Here is a 22245-nt window from a genome sequence, read left to right as displayed (position 1 = left end):
CCGCCCCTGGCTACATTAAAGACCATTATTTTTGGGGAGGAGCCGAGCCGGCGACCATGATGGCCGCCTGACGACCGGCTCCGGCCGTCCCAGCTCCGCTGGCCACACATCCTGACCGCTATCCTGCCCCCCGCCTAGTGAATCGGGCGGGGGAAGCCAAGCGGTGACCATCGGAACCCCCCCATAATTTCTGGGACCCCCCCGGGACTGCGTAGCGCCGGTCGGACTTTTGAGGCCTACGCATTGATTGAAGCCGGGGACTTGCGTGGCCTGGCCCCCCGACCGAAGTGCAACAACATCGGCCGCCGGGACGGCCTCTTGCCGGCCCGGTCGGCGGTCGGGGGGCGGACCGGAGTCTCACCCCGGGGACTGTTTCGATACGATTGGGACCCCCGCTGGGCGGAAGGGGGGTCCCAAATACTAACGGGGGACGAGATTTGCCCCGTGTGAGCCCCTGAGAGCCTCAACTGCCGGTGCCCCTGGCCCTTGAACTGGCTTGACGGGGGGGGGTGTCCTGGGGCCAGGATTGGGCCTCCCAGTATCGTTTGGTGCCGCCTTGATCGTGACTTGGAGGGGGTGAGGGACAGCGAAGCTCCTCCCCGGCCGCAGTTAGGCGCCTGAATAACGCCAGAAGGCGGTGCGGTCCAGGGGGCATCCTTTGGTGTTCTGCTCGGAGGAGTGGGCCCCTGGGTGAGGAGTGGAGCCCCGACTGACAAAGTGGACGGCCGGGGGCCAGGATCCAAAGAGGCTTCGCCTTCCGACCGTTGGTTACGGCACTGTTTGGAGGTGGTTGGGACCCCCGTGCTCGGGGAGTGGAGCCCTACCTGAAGACTTTGCAGGGAGGGGTGCCTGGGCCTATTGAACCTCTGCATGCTGTTGTAGATGTTGGTGCGGTGCTGCTTGGACAGGGGTCTGCATTCATGTGGCAAGCTGCTGTTCCGTAGCTGCTGGGGGGCCCGGTACCGGGATTCTTGACAGTTGGAGTCGGAGAGTGTTGCTCAGCCGAAAGTGTACTGTCGAGGGTTGAACCTGCGGCAATGTCGATGAAGACGGACCCCGAGCGGCAGGGCCCCAGGACCACCAGGGGGGCCCGGCAGGTCCAGTCCAATAAGCTGGACAGATATACCCTGCCTAAGGGATCACCGGCTGACCTTAAGAAGGGTCCGAGTGGCGGTGCTGGCGATCATCCTGTAGTGGAGGAGCCTACGTTGACGGATCTGATGGCGGTGATAACCGGGGTCCGCACGTCCCTGGGGCAGCAAATGGAGACTCTGGATGCCAAGCTCGACACGGTGTCGATAGAGATGGGGCTGATCAGGGCCGACCTGTCGAAGGCTAACGAGAAGGTTAAGTCGCTGGAGCTTAAAACGACTAGCCTTATAGAGGATGTGAGCCAGCTTCAGCGTGAGGTGGGTGATCTTCGATCCGCGAGGGAAGCTGTGGACCGGCGGCTGGACGATTACGAAGGGCGGGTTCGACGCAATAATGTCCGTATTTTAGGCATTCCGGAGAAGTCGGAGGGGCAAGCTATGGACCTCTTCGTGGAGAACCTTATCCTTGACCAACTTAAGCCTAAGGGGCTGAGCAAGTTCTTCACCGTGGAAAGAGCCCACAGAGTGCCTGGTGGCAGGCTCCGGGTCGGGGCGCCTCCGCGGCCAATAATTGCCCGAGTGCTGAACTTTCGTGACCGGGACGCTATCCTGTAGGCGGCCCGTTCGGCGGATCCCTTACAGTTTGAGAATTCGAAGATCTTGTTCTTTCCGAATTTCACCCAGGCGGTACAAAAGCAGCGACAACGGTTCATTTCGATTAAGAAAAAATTGAGGGACAGGGGTATCCGGTATGCGATGATGTTTCCAGCCCGCCTTTGTGTGGAACTCGATGGGAAGGCCTGGTTCTTTGACAATCCTGAGGTGGTAGCGGACCGTTCTGTACATTCTGACGTTGTTTAATATTTATAATGGTGAAGAAAATTAAGAAAACAAAAGTGAAATTGCATGAGGCTTGCGAGGACGGAGGGGGGGACAGGAGATGTGCACATCGCGTGTCTGTACGTGCTTGTTCAGGGGCGCGCTCATAATTACAGTCGGGTCTGCGCGTGCACATCTCCTGTCTCCCTTCCAAAGCAAGTCAGTAACAATAGATCTTGCTAGCGACAGCGCTTTCACGCTGCGTCGCCAGGCAAGACCTAACAAAGACACCTAACACTCACTAAAACTTTCATGCTGAATTGTATAGCACCCAAAGTTCCGCCACAATAGCTAAAATAGATGAATACCTAAGAGATGTAGCTCTTGGCTAGCACCTGGCCAGAGTGAATACCTCCTTATCACAGTTGAAGACCATAAGGATACCATACGTACTCTTCTTTAAGGGATTGCCCTTGGCCTGGATGGGAGAATTTTATAAAGAATTTGCAGAGCTCCTCGCACCACATTTACATGCCATGTATGAGGAATACTACCAGAAACAAATCCTGTCACCCTCATTGCACGAAGCCTTGATTGGGACCCTCTTCAAACCGGACTCCTAAATGCCTTCTGTGAATACCTAAAGTCTTAAAGTTAGGATTTCTCTCAGTTTAGGAGTAGTAACGTTAGGACTGCTAACTTTAGGACTCCTAAATAACTTCTGTGAACACCAAAATGAGTAAGTGCCTTCTGTGAATACCAAAATGAGTAAGTGCCTTCTGTGAATACCAAAATGGTAGTAAGTTTAGGATTTTGTCTTTAGTTGGTTCTGTGAATCGGGCCCGTTGTCTTTTGCAAAATGCACTCAGTGACAGCTCTTGAAGTGCCAGCTGTTTTGTCAGCCACTAAGTACACTGTACAGTGCCAACCATCAACTGTAGTGCAGAGTACCAGCTGGCGAGTACAGTCCTCAGCGTCAGCTTCCAAGTAAAGTGCACATATTTTAAATGATTTGTTGCACCTGAACACTAACAGCTACATTTGATTGTTTTGTTAGTTACATGTGAATTAACTGTATGAAGGAACATTAATAGGTTTCAAAACATTTAAATTTGCTGAGTTCCGAATACTTGCATATTATGTATATTCAAGGTGGCAGTACAAATCTTGTGTGTATGTCTGTGCACGTTCAGTATACTTGCATGAATGCGCCAATTCATGCTTCATTGTTTCTGTATCTGTGCTTACTGAGGACGTGTCTACATTTGTGTGTCGGTGTCTTCATGCAAGTCTAAATGTCAGTAAACGTACAGTCTATGTTTCTTTATATTTGTGAGCATACTCATTGTGTCAATAGTACACATATCTGAATCAGAGCTTCAGTTCTGCATTCACCATTGAGTCAAATCTAGTAAAACAATTCTACTACTTAATTAGTCTTTCTAGCAAACCACCAAAGGCAGGTTAATAATTATTTCGAAAGGCAGTGTTTTAATATAAAAAGACAATTTTAAATACACGTTTCTTTGCATTGTTACGCACAATGGGCCGCACCTCCATCTTGTGTGTCTTGGTTGGTCTCAACATTTCCCCAGGGTTTCCACACCAGAAAGGCTGGATGCTTATCACACTCCACTAAAGTTCGATCTTGGAGTGGTGGAATCTCAGCCTGAAATCGACTTCCAACGTTAATATGTCTACCAAAAAAAAAAAAAAAATCAAGCAGTGCAATGAAATACGTGATGAGAGGTCATCGTTTTATAAATATCTAAATAAATAAGAACGAAAATATAAATAAGAACGAAAAGAAGCTACTTCCCAACAACAGCGGTCACTCTCCTCACTTTCCAAAAACTCCTTATATCACCTGATTGTCAGGAAATGAATAATAATTTTTGCAAACTCTGCAGAACCAATTGAATTTGTCAAGTGGGAACAGGTAGAAAGATTCATTCTGAGCGGCCAGTAAAACATCTTTTGTGGCAAAGCAAACAAATCTTTTTTTTAAAACTGTAAATTATTGATTTTGCATAGAAACAGAAAACATACAGTGCAAATGATGTGATCCACATACATATGCCTTGTCATTGAGTGTAGCTCCTTATATTACTCTACATCAACCTGACAACATACTGTGGTGAAGCACTTCTCCTACTGCCATCAAATTGAATATGCGTGTCCGTGACTTCCCATGATGTTTTCAGAACCTGTGGCCATACAGTGTTTGCTTGTTGCGACAGCAAGTCCTCAAGTTCTGCATGCAGAGGCCTGAGCTGGCGGTAAGCAGGGCCAGAGAATCTGTTGAAGGGCTAAAGGTTGAGCTGGCCCTTCTGAAAGTGGGTGGTAGAAAAACATCACAATAAATGGTGTTTCTTTTTTTTCTATGGTCTGGAGTATTTTGTCAATGTCTAAGGCCACTATAATTCTGCTTTATCAGAAACATAAATGACAGAATCATTTAGTCTTCAAAAAGTCTCTAGGGTGGGAACGCTTGAGCTTTGGCTGCGATCTTCATACCTTCTTGCATAATTGACTTTTCATAAATACAACAAGGTGAGTGCTGGCATTTTCCTCCTTGGAATAATCGAATCATCTGAATAACACTGGGTTGCTTTCTGATACTCCTCAGTATCAGTCTGAAAAGGGGTGACGTTTCAAACAAGCGATCACACAGGACAGCAGAGAGGATCAATGTATAGAAAGACCATGATGCTTGTGGCCAAACCCAAACTGGAATACATTTTGTATTTGCTACATTCAAGTGTGTAGTATTCACTCCAAGATGGTTGAGATGTTTTAGGAGTATTTATTGTAGATCAATAGTACAGCAGTAATACAGCCCCACCAGGAGCAGCCAGCAAGGTGCTCAGGCCTTCTCTAACTGTAGTTTCCAGAGCCCAACTTTCTATATTATATCATTCTTACAGAGTTCCACTGGTGGAGAAATGGATGACATAAACAACAATATAGCTAGGATATAATATATCCTCTTTTCTTCCAAAAAGGAAAACAGAAAATAATGCCATAGTAGACTGGAAAGAAAACAGAAACTAGATAAGCAGGAAAGAGTAGAGAGAACCAGAGAGAGACAAGCAGAGCAATAAAGAAAACAATGGAAATATGAGAAACAGATAAATATAATCAATTAATCATCCTCCCTTCTCTATATAACCAAAGAAAAGAAAGAGAAAGGGAGAAACCAACAATGACTACCCCTGCGCACCTACTGGCCAGGCAGGTATGCGAGAAGGCAACCCAAAATCAGGAAGAAACAAGATGACAGAGAAGAAGAGAAATACAAAGGATTACCCATACTTCCCTGTAATAAAAAAATATTAAGATAATAAAATGTTAAGAGCACTGGGTGAAACAGTCTACTAAAACAAGAAGCAAAACGTTGAGGGTAAACATAACACCCAGTGTACTCAAATACCTGCACCATAGAAATAGGACTAGAACCCAAACTATGCCCCTGTAAGGGTAGAAATAAGTGTGTACAGGAGCGACCTCGAGTGGAGATCAAACTATTGTACACTGTAGAATAAAACAAACCCCGCACACTAGACACCTTAAGTAAGGTAAGAACGTGCACTGTAGCGAAGGTATAAGTATGTATTGTCATGTCCGTGTAAGGACACACTTTGACTGGAGGTCAAATGTTATGCACAGGATGATGGGGAAAGACCCAATAAATACACATCCGGAGAGGTCAAGAGATTGTGCATAGTAAATGCGGGACAACAGTCCATGCGACACCTAGTGTCCTTTGAGGTAAGCATTGTGCACTGTACCAATGGGCGAAAAGCTTGTAAGACACACCCTGTGTAGGGTAACAGAACAAGAATCGACTACCATGAGAGAAGGTCTGTTGTTGTAAACTGTAGTGCAGGGGCGTAACAAACACCCCCGCAGCCCCCGCGGTGCGAGGGGGCCCTCAGCCTTGAGTAGGTGAAGGGGGCCCTCAGCTCCTCGGTGGAGTTCAGATCTGTGAGAGGCTCTGAAGCAGCAGGTGCAGTGTCTGCAGCCTGCTCTAAGCCCCTTGCTCTGACCCAGGACTGAAGAGAAACAATGTTTCAACTTACATTGTTACTCTTCAGTCAGAGCCACGAGCCCGGAAAGAGGATGGGGGTGGGGGCCCCGGAGACAGCATTCTCCAGGGCAATGCTCATGTGAGAAGGGACTAGGCAGCAAAATGGTGCCCTCAGGTAAGCACTCTTGTTAGAAGGCACACAACTTTGTGTCTGCCCTCAGGCAGGCGTGTTTAATAATTGAGCTCAGTGTGCAGATGAAAGGCGGGGACATTATAGTGCGAAGGTGGCTGAATGTTCTGGATGCCTGGGGTCTGGGCTCGGGCGCTTATTCCCACCTTCTTATATATTTGTTGACACAAGTAACTCTCAACAAGGACCGATAACAAGGAAAGGGTGCTGAGCTGCAAAGAGCGTTGTGTGAGTCTTAAGGCAAAAATCCCTATATTTGTTATAGACGTCTTGGGTTTTGATCGTCTTCAGTGGAGAGAGAGTGGAGAGAGAGAGAGAGTGGAGAGAGAGTGAAGAGAGAGAGTGGAGAGAGTGTGGAGAGAGAGTGGAGGGGGGAGAGAGAGTGCAGAGATTGGAGAGAGAAAGTGGAGAGAGAGAGTGGAGAAAGTGAATGGAGAGAGTGGAAAGAGAGAGTGGAGAGCGAGAGAGTGGAGAGAGAGTGGAGAGCGAGTGGAGAGTGAAGAGAGAGAGAGGAGAGAGAGAGTGGAGGGAGACAGTGGAGAGAGTGTGGAGAGAGAGTGGAGGGGAGAGAGAGAGTGGAGAGATTGGAGAGAGAAAGTGGAGAGAGTGGAGAGAGAGTGGAAAGAGAGAGTGGAGAGCGAGAGAGTGGAGAGAGAGTGGAGAGAGAGTGGAGAGAGAGTGAAGAGAGAGTGGAGAGAGAGTGGAGAGAGAGAGTGGAGAGGAGAGAGAGACTGAAGAGAGAGAGTGAGTGGAGACAGAGAGTAGAGGCAGAGAGTGGAAAGAGAGTGGAGAGAGAGTAGAGAGAGAGAGTGGAGAGAGAGTGGAGGGAGAGAGTGGAGAGATTGGAGAGAGAGAGTGGAGAAAGAGAGTGGAGAGAATGGAGAGATTGGAGAGAGAGAGAGTGGAGAGAGAGAGAGTGGAGACAGAGAGTGGAGAGCGAGAGACTGGAGAGCGAGAGACTGGAGAGAGAGTGGAGAGAGAGTGGAGAGAGAGAGTGGAGAGAGTGGGGAGATTGGAGAGAGAGTGGGGAAAGAGAGTGGAGAGAGAGACTGAAGAGAGATAGTGAGTGGAGACAGAGAGTAAAGACAGAGTGGAGAGAGAGAGTGGAGAGAGAGTGGCGGGAGAAGTGGAGAGAGTGGAGAGAGAGTTGAGAGAGAGATTGGAGAGAGAGAGTAGAGACAGAGAGAGTGGAGAGAGAGTGGAAGGAGATAGTGGAGAGAGAGAGTGGAGAGAGAGAGTGGAGAGATTGGAGAGAGAGAGTGGGGAAAGAGAGTGGAGAGAGAGAATGGAGAGAGAGTGGAGAGAGAGAGTGGAGAGATTGGGGAGAGAGAGTGGAGAGAGAGAGAGTGGAGAGAGAGAGTGGAGACAGAGTGGAGAGCGAGAGACTGGAGAGAGAGTGGAGAGAGAGTGGAGAGTGGAGAGAGTGGAGATATTGGAGAGAGAGTGGGGAGAGACAGTGGAGAGAGTGGTGAGGTTGGGGAGAGAGAGTGGAAAGAGAGAGAGAAAGTGGAGAGAGAGTGGAGAGAGTGGAGGGAGAGTGGGGAGACAGTGGAGAGACAGTGGAGAGACAGTGAAAAGAGAGTGAGACAGTGGAGATAGAGTAGAGAGAGATAGAGTGGAGAGAGAGATGGTGGAGAGAGAGTAGAGAGAGAGAGATTGGAGAGAGAGAGTGGTGGGAGACAGTGGAGAGATTGGAGAGAAAGAGTGGAGAGAGAGTGGAGAGATTGGAGAGAGAGAGTGGAGAGAGAGAGTGGAGGGAAAGAGAGTGGAGAGAGTGTAGAGGTTGGAGAGAGTGGAGAGAGAGAGTGGGGGAGAGAGAGTGGGGAGAGAGAGAGTGGAGAGAGAGTGGAGATAGAGAGTGGAGAGAGTGGAGAGGTTGGAGAGAGAGAGAGAGAGTGGAAAGAGGGAGACACAGTGGAGAGAGAGTGGAGTGGTTGGAGAGAGAGAGTGGAAAGAGAGATAGACAGTGGAGAGAGAGTGGAGAGGTTGGGGAGAGAGAGTGGAAAGAGAGAGAGACAGTGGAGAGAGAGTGGAGAGAGTGGAGGGAGAGTGGAGAGACAGTGGAGAGAGAGTGGAAAGAGAGACAGTGGAGAGAGAGTGAGACAGTGGAGATAGAGTGGACAGAGTAGAGAGAGATAGAGTGGAAAGAGAGAGGGTGGAGAGAGAGTAGAGAGAGAGAGAGTGGAGAGAGAGTAGAAAGACTGACTGACTGATTCAGAGACTGAATACTGACTGACTGAGAGACTGGCTGGCTGAGAGACTGACAGAGAGAGAGAGAGACTGGCTGACTGACAGAGAGGGAGACTGACTGACTGAGGTAGAGGGATACTGACTGAGAGGGATAGAGACTGACTGACTGAGAGAGAGAGAGAGACTGACAGAGAGAGGCAGAGGCTGATGGACTGAGAGAGAGAGACTGACTGAGAGAGACGGATAAAGAGAGACTGACAGAGCGAGAGAGAGAGCATGACTGACTGAGAGTGACTGACTGACTGACTGACAGAGACTGACTGACAGAGAGAGAGAGAGAGAGAGAGAGAGAGAGAGAGAGAGAGAGACTGACTGACTGAGGTAGAGAGAGACTGACTGACTGAGAGAGAGAGAGACTAAGAGAGAGAGACTGACTGATGACTGAGGGAGAGACTGACAGAGAGAGACTGACAGAGAGAGAGAGACTGACAGAGAGAGAGACTGACTGACAGAGAGACTGGGAGACTGACAGAGAAAGAGAGACTGACCAACAGAGAGAGACTGACTGAGAGAGAGAGAGACTGACTGCGAGAGAGAGAGACTGACAGAGAGAGACTGACTGACAGAGAGAGAGAGAGAGTCACTGACTGAGAGAGAGAGACTGGCTGAGGGAGAGAGAGAGAGAGAGAGAGACTGTCTGGAAGACTGACTGAGAGAGAGAGACCGACTGACTGAGAGAGAGATTGGGAGAGAGAGACTGAAAGAGAGACTGACAGAGAGAGGGACTGACAGAGAGAGAGACTGACAGAGAGAGACTGACTGACTGAGAGACTGACAGAGAGAGGGACTGACAGAGAGAGAGAGACTGACAGAGAGAGACTTACTGACTGAGAGAGACTTACTGACTGAGAGAGAGACTGACAGAGAGAGACTTACTGACTAAGAGAGACTTACTGATTGAGAGAGAGACTGCCAGAGAGAGAGACTGCCAGAGAGAGAGACTTACTGACTGAGAGAGAGACTGACAGAGAGAGGGACTGACTGAGAGAGAGACTGACAGAGAGAGAGACTGACAGAGAGAGGGAGACTGACTGACTGCGAGAGAGAGACTGACTGCGAGAGAGAGACTGGCTGACTGAGAGAGAGAGACTGGCTGACTAAGAGAGACTGGCAGAGAGAGCGAGAGACAGTCTGAGAGACTGACTGACAGAAAGGGAGAGTCTGACTGACAGAAAGAGAGAGACTGACTGAGAGAGAGACTGACTGACTAGGAGAGACTGACTGACCGAGAGAGAGAGACTAGAAAACTGAGAGAGAGACTGACAGAGAGATACTGACTGACTGACAGAGAGAGACTGACAGAAAGAGAGACTGACTGACTAAGAGAGACTGAATGACAGAGAGAGATAGACTGACTGACTGACAGAGAGAGAGAGAGAGAGACTGACTGACTGAACGAGAGAGACTGACTGACTGAGAGAGAAAGAGAGACTGTGATGGAATTGGGGTCAAAGTGTGTATGAAGCTATGCAATGCCTCTTAAGATTGCTATTGTCTTCTAATAAAAAAGTATTATCAAAATATGCTCTTTGTAGTTACATCTGCTTTTGAAATACTGCATTGTCGCATTGTCTATTGTTTTAAAACGGTAAAGCAGTGGATGCACTTTTGTCAAAACTGAACGATAAGTGGGCCAGATGTTGTCTATCATGACAGGAGTCTGCATCAGGAAACCCACCTAAAATTGGGCAAACTTCCCCGGCCTACTGATGGCAGGGACCCTGTAATGAATGGACCACCACCTATGATAGCCTGCTGGCAGACTAAGCCCAACCTTTAACTCCAGCATCCAGTGTTACTTACGGCTGTATTGGTGACAGTGGCGTAACAATAGCCCCGCATCCCCTGCAGTATGGCGGGTCGCTGATCTGAGAGCTCTAGACTGGCACGGAGAATGGTAGGGGGCCCCCTCCATGTAGTTTGCTGGGGGGCCCCTTCAAGTTTCGTTATGCCACTGCTGTAGTGAGGGGAAACACCCAGGACTGAACCCTAGACAGTGTGCACTGTGTGAAAGTAAAAATATTGTGCATCGTACAATACTAAAAATATTCTGCGCCGTACAAAAGAGACGACACCCCAATGAGGTAAAGACAATGTGCACTGTGTCAGTTAACTGTGTAATTAGAGTAAAGACAAGTGTAGAGGCAAAAACATTTAACTGTGTAATAAGAGTAAAGACTTGTGTAGAGGCAAAAACGTTATGAAATCAGGTCAATAACATGTAACTGTATGAGCATGGATGAAAAACGTGCAGTACAGATAGAGTCAAAATACTAGTATTGCCATGACAGTAACATGTTATAAATGAAAAACAATGTGGCTCCATCCCGAAAACTGCTGACTTGTAGACTCGGAAAAGGTTTCGTTGAAAGAAACACAACGCTGCAACAAAGGCGCATTCAAAACAAGATGATTTGGCGACAGAAAAGGGCGTAGTAACTGGACAGACTTTTAATCTATTTTTTTTTAGTTTTGCGAATTACAACAACATGAGAGATGTCATGTATCACATAAAGTTGACTACTGGACTCCATCAGGATATTAATGCGTGAGAATTAGAACGTGAGAGAACGGCATTGTGAGTAATCTTCAACTTGAATAACTTTATTGGCAATCCGATGATTGACATCCACTGCTCAATAAAGCCAAAAGATGGCGGCACGCTGGAAAAATGCTACCCGAGTGGATCGAGGGATGTTAGTGCTCAAAAATGTCCATGAGCAGCACTGTTGGTGTCAAACTGTTGTGACGTCAGGGAGAGCATGAAGATCCTGAATGCAATCGTAGAGCAGGTAAGCTTCACGCAACTTACGCAGCTCGCTCAACAGATTTAACAAGCATTGGAAATGCAATAGGTCTCGGATATATTTGAGTTAGAGCTAATGGCATTGTAAATGGCAATGTCTTTTAGCCATGTGTTATGGAGTGTATGCATGTGGTGTGTAATGGAATTATGTGGTTTGGATTGGAATTGTTCAACCTGCACACTCACAAACTGTTCACTCTGCACACTCACAAACTGTTCACTCTGCACGCTCACACACTGTTCACCCTGCACGCTCACACACTGCTCACCCTGCACGCTCACACACTGCTCACCCTGCACGCTCACACACTGTTCACCCTGCACGCTCACACACTGCTCACACTCTGCACTCGCACTCTGCACTCACACTCACTACTCTCTACTCTGCACTCACTACTCGGCCCTCACTACTCGGCCCTCACTACTCTGCCCTCACTACTCTGCCCTCACTACTCTGCACTCACTACTCTGCACTCACTACTCTGCACTCACTACTCTGCACTCACTACTCTGCACTCACTACTCTGCATTCACTACTCTGCACTCACTACTCTGCACTCACTATTCACTACTCTGCACTCACTATTCACTACTCTGCACTCACTATTCACTACTCTGAACTCACTATTCACTACTCTGCACTCACTACTCTGCACTCACTACTCTGCACTCACTACTCACTACTCTGCATTCACTACTCTGCACTCACTACTCTGCACTCACTACTCTGCACTCACTACTCTGCACTCACTATTCACTACTCTGCACTCACTATTCACTACTCTGCACTCACTATTCACTACTCTGAACTCACTACTCTGAACTCACTACTCTGCACTCACTACTCTGCACTCACTACTCACTACTCTGCCCTCACTACTCTGCCCTCACTACTCTGCCCTCACTACTCTGCACTCACTACTCACTACTCTGCACTCGCTATTCACTACTCTGACCTCACTACTCACTACTCTGACCTCACTACTCTGCACTCACTACTCACTACTCTGCACTCACTACTCACTACTCTGCACTCACTACTCTGCACTCACTACTCTGCACTCACTACTCTGCACTCACTACTCTGCACTCACTATTCACTACTCTGAACTCACTACTCTGCAGAGTAGTGAGTAGTGAGTTCAGAGTAGTGAGTGCACTCACTACTCTGCACTCACTACTCACTACTCTGCACTCACTACTCACTACTCTGCACTCACTACTCACTACTCTGCACTCACTACTCTGCACTCACTACTCACTACTCTGCACTCACTACTCACTACTCTGCACTCACTACTCACTACTCTGCACTCACTACTCTGAACTCACTACTCACTACTCTGCACTCACTACTCTGCACTCACTACTCTGCACTCACTACTCTGCACTCACTACTCTGCACTCACTACTCACTACTCTGCACTCACTACTCTGCACTCACTAATGACTACTCTGAACTCACTACTCACTACTCTGAACTCACTACTCTGCACTCACTACTCTGCATTCACTACTCTGCACTCACTACTCACTATTCACTACTCTGCACTCACTACTCACTACTCTGCATTCACTACTCTGCATTCACTACTCAGCATTCACTACTCTGCCCTCACTACTCTGCCCTCACTACTCTGCCCTCACTACTCACTACTCTGCACTCACTACTCACTACTCTGCACTCACTACTTACTACTCTGCACTCACTACTTACTACTCTGCACTCACTACTCACTACTCTGCACTCACTACTCTGCACTCACTACTCACTACTCTGCACTCACTATTCACTACTCTGCACTCACTACTCACTACTCTGCACTCACTAATGACTACTCTGAACTCACTACTCTGCCCTCACTACTCTGCCCTCACTACTCTGCCCTCACTACTCTGAACTCACTACTCACTACTCTGAACTCACTACTCACTACTCTGAACTCACTACTCACCCCTCACTACTCACTACTCTGCCCTCACTACTCACTACTCTGCCCTCACTACTCTGCCCTCACTACTCTGCCCTCACTACTCTGCCCTCACTACTCTGCACTCACTACTCACTACTCTGCACTCACTACTCTGCACTCACTACTCTGCACTCACTACTCACTACTCTGCACTCACTAATGACTACTCTGAACTCACTACTCTGCCCTCACTACTCTGCCCTCACTACTCTGCCCTCACTACTCTGCCCTCACTACTCACTACTCTGAACTCACTACTCACTACTCACTACTCTGAACTCACTACTCACTACTCTGAACTCACTACTCACTACTCTGAACTCACTACTCACTACTCTGAACTCACTACTCACTACTCTGCTCTCACTACTCTGCCCGCACTACTCTGCCCTCACTACTCCGCCCTCACTACTCTGCAATCACTACTCACTACTCTGCACTCACTACTCACTACTCTGCACTCACTACTCACTACTCTGCACTCACTACTCTGCACTCACTACTCTGCCCTCACTACTCTGCCCTCACTACTCTGCCCTCACTACTCTGCCCTCACTACTCACTACTCTGCACTCACTACTCACTACTCTGAACTCACTACTCTGCACTCACTACTCTGCACTCACTACTCTGCACTCACTACTCTGCACTCACTACTCACTACTCTGCACTCACTACTCACTACTCTGCACTCACTACTCTGCACTCACTACTCTGCCCTCACTACTCTGCCCTCACTACTCTGCCCTCACTACTCTGCCCTCACTACTCACTACTCTGCACTCACTACTCACTACTCTGAACTCACTACTCTGCACTCACTACTCTGCACTCACTACTCTGCACTCACTACTCTGCACTCACTACTCACTACTCTGCACTCACTACTCTGCACTCACTACTCTGCACTCACTACTCACTACTCTGCACTCACTACTCTGCACTCACTACTCTGCACTCACTACTCTGCACTCACTACTCTGCCCTCACTACTCTGCACTCACTACTCAGTACTCTGCACTCACTACTCTGCACTCACTACTCTGCACTCACTACTCTGCACTCACTACTCACTACTCTGCACTCACTACTCTGCACTCACCACTCACTAATCTGCACTCACTACTCACTACTCTGTACTCACTACACTGCACTCACTACTCTGCACTCACCACTCACTAATCTGCACTCACTACTCACTACTCTGCACTCACTACTCTGCACTCACTAGTCTGCACTCACTACTCAGCACTCACAAATACGGGTCAAGCTAGCGCTATATAAAACTTTTAAAATAAAAAATAAATAAAATAAAATACATGCCAAGTGTGTACGAAAGATGCAGAAATGGGGAGTGTTAACATAAGACATTTGAAGAATGGAATATCAAATTGATACATCGAAAACCTTCTAATGAGTAGAGTTGTGCGTTGGATTTACAATATTTACCCATGCAGTGTATCAGATTTCTTTCGCCCTTATCTACCCACCACCAGCCTAGCCAAGTTTCTCAGGTCCATGAGTAACTGCTCTAGAGCAGTTTTTTCTTTGCATTCTTGGACTGGTCTCTTGTTTATCCCACTACTATAAAATCAGAACGACATCCCTGCATGCTAGGAAAAAAACTGGCACGGGAGCAGCTAGCTATTCGCGCATGGACCGGGTTAACTTTCCAGCTATGCACCAACCTCCGGTTTAGAAACAAAAAAACCTTTTAAAACGAACTTTTATATTTTACCTTTCGCACTTCATCCAGCACCACGTCAAAGAATTTCTTGTCCATTGTTGGATATCTGCTAGCGGACTCGCAATTGTTTCAATGGCTCGACAAATCAATATTCTAGGAACGGTGATCAAAAACACGATCACCGAAGACTGGATAAATTAAAATAATAGACAGCACCCGTGCAGTGCCCTCCTATGTTCGTGGCACATTAGATGCAGGATGCTTCGTTTCTCCAGTCACTAGTCGTGTGGTGCTTAGGTATTCTAGGAAGCAATACAAGAAACTCTAAACCCGTTGCGTTTTTGTATTCATCGGTGCAGGACATTCTTGACAAAAAGCTGTCTCCCTTTCTGGACAATGGACAGCAAAAGCGTTACCAGGGTTTCAAAGCGATGGACACAGAGACTGCTAGCTGTCCGAAAATAAACAGTTCAATGTGGGAACATAAAAACAAAGGCAGCTCTAGGAGAGCAAAGCAGAATGAAGAGGTGAGGGCAGCTGTCAGGATAGAGCTCCAGCACTATCCTTCGTTAAGGTGGTTCCCATTTCCAACTGCATGGCGCGAGACAGAAGGTGCGAAAACACTTTCCAAGAACCACTTTGCTCCAGACTGACACTGCACTCACTACTCACTACTCTGCCCTCACTACTCTGCCCTCACTACTCTGCCCTCACTACTCTGCCCTCACTACTCTGCACTCACTACTCACTACTCTGCACTCGCTATTCACTACTCTGACCTCACTACTCACTACTCTGACCTCACTACTCTGCACTCACTACTCACTACTCTGCACTCACTACTCACTACTCTGCACTCACTACTCTGCACTCACTACTCTGCACTCACTACTCTGCACTCACTATTCACTACTCTGAACTCACTACTCTGCAGAGTAGTGAGTAGTGAGTTCAGAGTAGTGAGTGCACTCACTACTCTGCACTCACTACTCACTACTCTGCACTCACTACTCACTACTCTGCACTCACTACTCTGCACTCACTACTCTGCACTCACTACTCACTACTCTGCACTCACTACTCACTACTCTGCACTCACTACTCACTACTCTGCACTCACTACTCTGAACTCACTACTCACTACTCTGCACTCACTACTCTGCACTCACTACACTGCACTCACTACTCTGCACTCACTACTCTGCACTCACTACTCACTACTCTGCACTCACTACTCTGCACTCACTAATGACTACTCTGAACTCACTACTCACTACTCTGAACTCACTACTCTGCACTCACTACTCTGCATTCACTACTCTGCACTCACTACTCACTATTCACTACTCTGCACTCACTACTCACTACTCTGCATTCACTACTCTGCACTCACTACTCAGCATTCACTACTCTGCCCTAACTACTCTGCCCTCACTACTCTGCCCTCACTACTCTGCCCTCACTACTCACTACTCTGCACTCACTACTCACTACTCTGCACTCACTACTTACTACTCTGCACTCACTACTTACTACTCTGCACTCACTACTCACTACTCTGCACTCACTACTCTGCACTCACTACTCACTACTCTGCACTCACTATTCACTACTCTGCACTCACTACTCTGCACTCACTAATGACTACTCTGAACTCACTACTCTGCCCTCACTACTCTGCCCTCACTACTCTGCCCTCACTACTCTGCCCTCACTACTCTGAACTCACTACTCACTACTCTGAACTCACTACTCACTACTCTGAACTCACTACTCACCCCTCACTACTCACTACTCTGCCCTCACTACTCACTACTCTGCCCTCACTACTCACTACTCTGCCCTCACTACTCTGCCCTCACTACTCTGCCCTCACTACTCTGCACTCACTACTCACTACTCTGCACTCACTACTCTGCACTCACTACTCTGCACTCACTACTCACTACTCTGCACTCACTAATGACTACTCTGAACTCACTACTCTGCCCTCACTACTCTGCCCTCACTACTCTGCCCTCACTACTCTGCCCTCACTACTCACTACTCTGAACTCACTACTCACTACTCTGAACTCACTACTCACTACTCTGAACTCACTACTCACTACTCTGAACTCACTACTCACTACTCTGAACTCACTACTCACTACTCTGCCCTCACTACTCTGCCCGCACTACTCTGCCCTCACTACTCCGCCCTCACTACTCTGCAATCACTACTCACTACTCTGCACTCACTACTCACTACTCTGCACTCACTACTCACTACTCTGCACTCACTACTCTGCACTCACTACTCTGCCCTCACTACTCTGCCCTCACTACTCTGCCCTCACTACTCTGCCCTCACTACTCACTACTCTGCCCTCACTACTCACTACTCTGCACTCACTACTCACTACTCTGAACTCACTACTCTGCACTCACTACTCTGCACTCACTACTCTGCACTCACTACTCTGCACTCACTACTCACTACTCTGCACTCACTACTCTGCACTCACTACTCTGCACTCACTACTCACTACTCTGCACTCACTACTCACTACTCTGCACTCACTACTCTGCACTCACTACTCTGCACTCACTACTCTGCCCTCACTACTCTGCACTCACTACTCAGTACTCTGCACTCACTACTCTGCACTCACTACTCTGCACTCACTACTCTGCACTCACTACTCACTACTCTGCACTCACTACTCTGCACTCACCACTCACTAATCTGCACTCACTACTCACTACTCTGTACTCACTACACTGCACTCACTACTCTGCACTCACCACTCACTAATCTGCACTCACTACTCACTACTCTGCACTCACTACTCTGCACTCACTAGTCTGCACTCACTACTCAGCACTCACAAATACGGGTCAAGCTAGCGCTATATAAAACTTTTAAAATAAATAAAATAAAATACATGCCAAGTGTGTACGAAAGATGCAGAAATGGGGAGTGTTAACATAAGACATTTGAAGAATGGAATATCAAATTGATACATCGAAAACCTTCTAATGAGTAGAGTTGTGCGTTGGATTTACAATATTTACCCATGCAGTGTATCAGATTTCTTTCGCCCTTATCTACCCACCACCAGCCTAGCCAAGTTTCTCAGGTCCATGAGTAACTGCTCTAGAGCAGTTTTTTCTTTGCATTCTTGGACTGGTCTCTTGTTTATCCCACTACTATAAAATCAGAACGACATCCCTGCATGCTAGGAAAAAAACTGGCACGGGAGCAGCTAGCTATTCGCGCATGGACCGGGTTAACTTTCCAGCTATGCACCAACCTCCGGTTTAGAAACAAAAAAACCTTTTAAAACGAACTTTTATATTTTACCTTTCGCACTTCATCCAGCACCACGTCAAAGAATTTCTTGTCCATTGTTGGATATCTGCTAGCGGACTCGCAATTGTTTCAATGGCTCGACAAATCAATATTCTAGGAACGGTGATCAAAAACACGATCACCGAAGACTGGATAAATTAAAATAATAGACAGCACCCGTGCAGTGCCCTCCTATGTTCGTGGCACATTAGATGCAGGATGCTTCGTTTCTCCAGTCACTAGTCGTGTGGTGCTTAGGTATTCTAGGAAGCAATACAAGAAACTCTAAACGCGTTGCGTTTTTGTATTCATCGGTGCAGGACATTCTTGACAAAAAGCTGTCTCCCTTTCTGGACAATGGACAGCAAAAGCGTTACCAGGGTTTCAAAGCGATGGACACAGAGACTGCTAGCTGTCCGAAAATAAACAGTTCAATGTGGGAACATAAAAACAAAGGCAGCTCTAGGAGAGCGAAGCAGAATGAAGAGGTGAGGGCAGCTGTCAGGATAGAGCTCCAGCACTATCCTTCGTTAAGGTGGTTCCCATTTCCAACTGCATGGCGCGAGACAGAAGGTGCGAAAACACTTTCCAAGAACCACTTTGCTCCAGACTGACACTGCACGAGAAAATAGCTAGTTTATTATCAGAGTAGTAAAGCAGTTCCCAGACCTGGAGTTAGCTGTGCTTCCGGGTTGCGTAGGCGGCTGCAAGTGGGATTATCACCCATATTCAGCGACCGAACATTCGGCACAGTAAGAAAGCTATCACTACAGTGCAGCACGTGTATATCAAGCGTACAAGAAATTACATTTCACTCTTTGTCCCATGCTGAAACGTATTAAAAAATATATATATGTTCGTGTTATTTTTAAGTGATGCAAGCAAGAATATTATGATTGAATACTTTCAATTTCTTAGTAAGTATTTGGAATTAAATAGAATATGAGATTGTCGATCAAAGTGACAAAAAATACTACATATAGGTATCTGATGTAGACTTAAGGCCAGTGATCATAGCAGACTCCCTTCCAATATGGCAGTCTACCTCACCAGAAGTGTCGGTGGACGCCTACAGCAAAAGTAAATAAACAAGCACGAGCACGGAATTGAAACCGGCCGACGCGGGAATAGAAACCAGTGGTGCGCGCGCACCAGAGGAGTGGGGGCAAGGCAGCGCGATGACAAGCCGAGACGAGGTAGGAGATTTGTGTGTGTAAGGGGGGGTTCTGTGTGTGTATGCGCACTGGCGGCGGCGAGGGGGGCTGTATGTGTGTGTGCGCGGCGGGGGGGGGGCTGTATGTGTGTGTGTGGGTGTGCGTGCGTGTCTGTGTGCTTCCAAGGAGCCATGGGAGACAGGAGGCGCGCGCGACCTGATCCCAGTTGCAAGGTTGCGCGTGCACCTCACTTGTCTGTCTTCCTTGACTCCTTGAAACCGAGAATGATCACAATAGAGTCTCGGAACGACAGATTGCTTCGCAATCTGTTCGCAGTTCCGAGACCTAAAAAGGCACAATGAAAGTTGAACTGTTCCCATGTTAGAAAATAAAGATTAAGGAAACAAAACATAACAAGACTCACCAAATACCCCGGTACTGGTGCCATTACATGGCTGTAGTCACAGACACGAGGTAAACCTTCCTCGCGCTGTATCATGGACACAAGGCCAAAATAAAAATGACCGCAGCATAACAAAATAATTCTATACAAAACTCTCCAAAAATGGGGGTTGAAAGGAGCAGGAAAACAAATAGAGCAGTCATATACTTCCTTGTGTTTCTTGAAAAGCGCAACATCCATGTTAGAGGTGTCACAGCCACAGTCTTTACTTGTCTAAATATGCACGAGGGTTTACAGACGGTGCCACTTTAGCTCCTGAGTTCTTGAGATGCTGTAGGAACAGAATGCAGTACTTTGAGCTGCGGTTGAAATCCAATTAAGGTGGATGCAGCCACAGAACAGCCTTGAGTTGTAGCTTGAAGGAGACGCTGTAGGAACAGCAGGAACAGAGTTTTTGAGACGCTGTAGGAACAGCAGGCAGAGACTTGAGCTGCGTAGAGAGTGAAACTAGCACATGTGTAGAGGGCGACCGATGTAGAGGTCACTGGTGGGGCTGAGGTGTGCCAGTAGTAGCAGCTGTAGGTTACAGGAGTTGCTTGAGATTGACAGGAGGTTCCCAGATAATCCACATTTGAAAACTAGAGGTCTTTAAAGGTCCCCAAGCAGGTTCATGGATGATCCTCATCGCCATAAAAATGTAATAATCACTCCAAGATGGTTGAGTTGTTTTAGGAGTATTTACTGTAGATCAATAGTACAGTAGTAATACAGCCCCACCAGGAGCAGCCAGCAAGGTGCTCAGCCCTTCTCCAACTGTGGTTTCCAGAGCCCAATATTCTATTTTATATAATTCTTACAGAGTTCGACTGGTGGAGCAAAGGATGACATAAACTACAATATAGGTAGGATATAGCAAAGTGATACCTAGGATAGGGGTAGGAGAGAACCCAGGTAGCTGAACTCAATTGGTAGGCACTTACAGATCTGTCAGGCATCCCATGTAGTGAATCAGAGTTTTAGGTGTGGTTAAGAGGAAACAGAGATTCCCTGGCATTGTATGGAAGGGCTTACCCCGCACAGGTTCACAGGTAGTTAAGAGGAGTGGACACATTTGTACCCTTCATTTGAGTTTCTACTGATTGGAGAATCCAAGCTCCACCCCAACTTCCTACTGATGGTGAGCAGTCAAAATATCGAAAAATAAACATCGACCTACACTAATATAGAGTTGATAATATCGAAGGGACAGAATATCGATGGACAGAATATCGACCCTAAGGTAAGTAATATCGATTTTTTTATATCGATGTAAGTAATATCGAAGTTAGTAATATCGATATCAAATATATTGATGTTACTAATATCGATATTTATAATATTGTTATGTATTTTATTATGTATTTAATATGTATGTGCTATATGTTTTTTGTTAGGTGTTTTACTGGTTTTAAAATATATGTATACCATTTTTACATGTTAATAATGTTTTTTTAAAGTCAATTTTGTGTTTTAGTACCGTAGCGGTTTGTGGGTTTATAGGGGAATAGGGTGGGAATTAAATTAATCATTAATTTTTAGGAATTATAAATTAATTGTAATTAATTTTTGCATTTAAGTACTGTAGCCGGTTGTGGATTTATAGGGGAATAGGGTGGGAAGTAATTTAATTGTAATTAAGTAATAATTTATTTTCATTTATTGGTATTGATAATTATTTTATTGTTAATTATTAATTGGTAATTAATTTGTATTAATTGGTAATTATTTTTTATTAATTGATTAATTGACAATTATGTTAAGTTTATTCATTTATTATTGGAGTGTGTTGTGCGTTTATAGGGGAATAGTGTTGGAAGTGATTGAAATCTAATTAAATAAATATTACATTTATTGTTGGGTATTGATAATTATTTTTTTGGACTCTAATTAATAATTGTTAATTATTCTAAATTATAAATTGCAGTTATGAAAATTAATTTGTTGATTAATCATTAATTGGTAATTAAATAGTATTTATTGATATTTTTTTATTAATATATTCATAAGTAATTATTAATTGGTAATTAATTCTTAATAATTATTATTTTTTGGTATTGACACATATTTAATTGTTCAATCTTTTTTAATTGGTAATTACTTTTTAATAATTAATATGTTTTTGTTATGAGCAATATTTTATTGTTCAATCTTTATTATTTGGTAATTCATTTTTTATTAATTTTTATTTATTGATGCATGATCCTGAAGCCGGATGGGGACGCCCACGAGCCTTCATCGTATCGACCGATCACGATGATCAATATGGACGTTAAGATCTTGTGCAAGCTCCTGGCCATGCGCTTAGGGCCGTACATGACTCACTTGGTCCACGAGGACCAGTGCGGTTTCATACCGGGATGTAATACGGCTATGAATCTGCGGCGGTTGAATCACATTCTACAGGAGGTGCGTGGTCGGGAGGAGCAGATGGTGTTGGTGTCTATTGACATCGCCAAGGAGTTCGACACAG

At 46.3% G+C, this 22245-nt stretch overlaps 1 protein-coding gene across 3 annotated transcripts in view; it reads right to left on the bottom strand.

Annotated features, from left to right (window-relative positions):
• ZNF541 (zinc finger protein 541) overlaps positions 1 to 22245 on the bottom strand; it is a 1089530-nt gene that overhangs the window by 384181 nt on the left and 683104 nt on the right. For 2 of the 3 annotated variants that reach the window (XM_078661102.1, XM_078661103.1), the window contains exon 10: positions 3453 to 3607. In XM_078661102.1, coding sequence (XP_078517228.1) covers positions 3453 to 3607 — 155 coding nt within the window. The remainder of the gene's footprint in view (positions 1 to 3452; positions 3608 to 22245) is intronic. The other variant, XM_078661104.1, reaches the window with a different exon arrangement.

This window comes from Lissotriton helveticus, chromosome 9 (assembly GCF_964261635.1).
Source record: "Lissotriton helveticus chromosome 9, aLisHel1.1, whole genome shotgun sequence".
Taxonomy (NCBI): domain Eukaryota; kingdom Metazoa; phylum Chordata; class Amphibia; order Caudata; family Salamandridae; genus Lissotriton; species Lissotriton helveticus.
The sequence above is the reverse complement of the archived record's forward strand: the minus strand, read 5'-3'. Positions and strand labels throughout refer to the sequence as shown.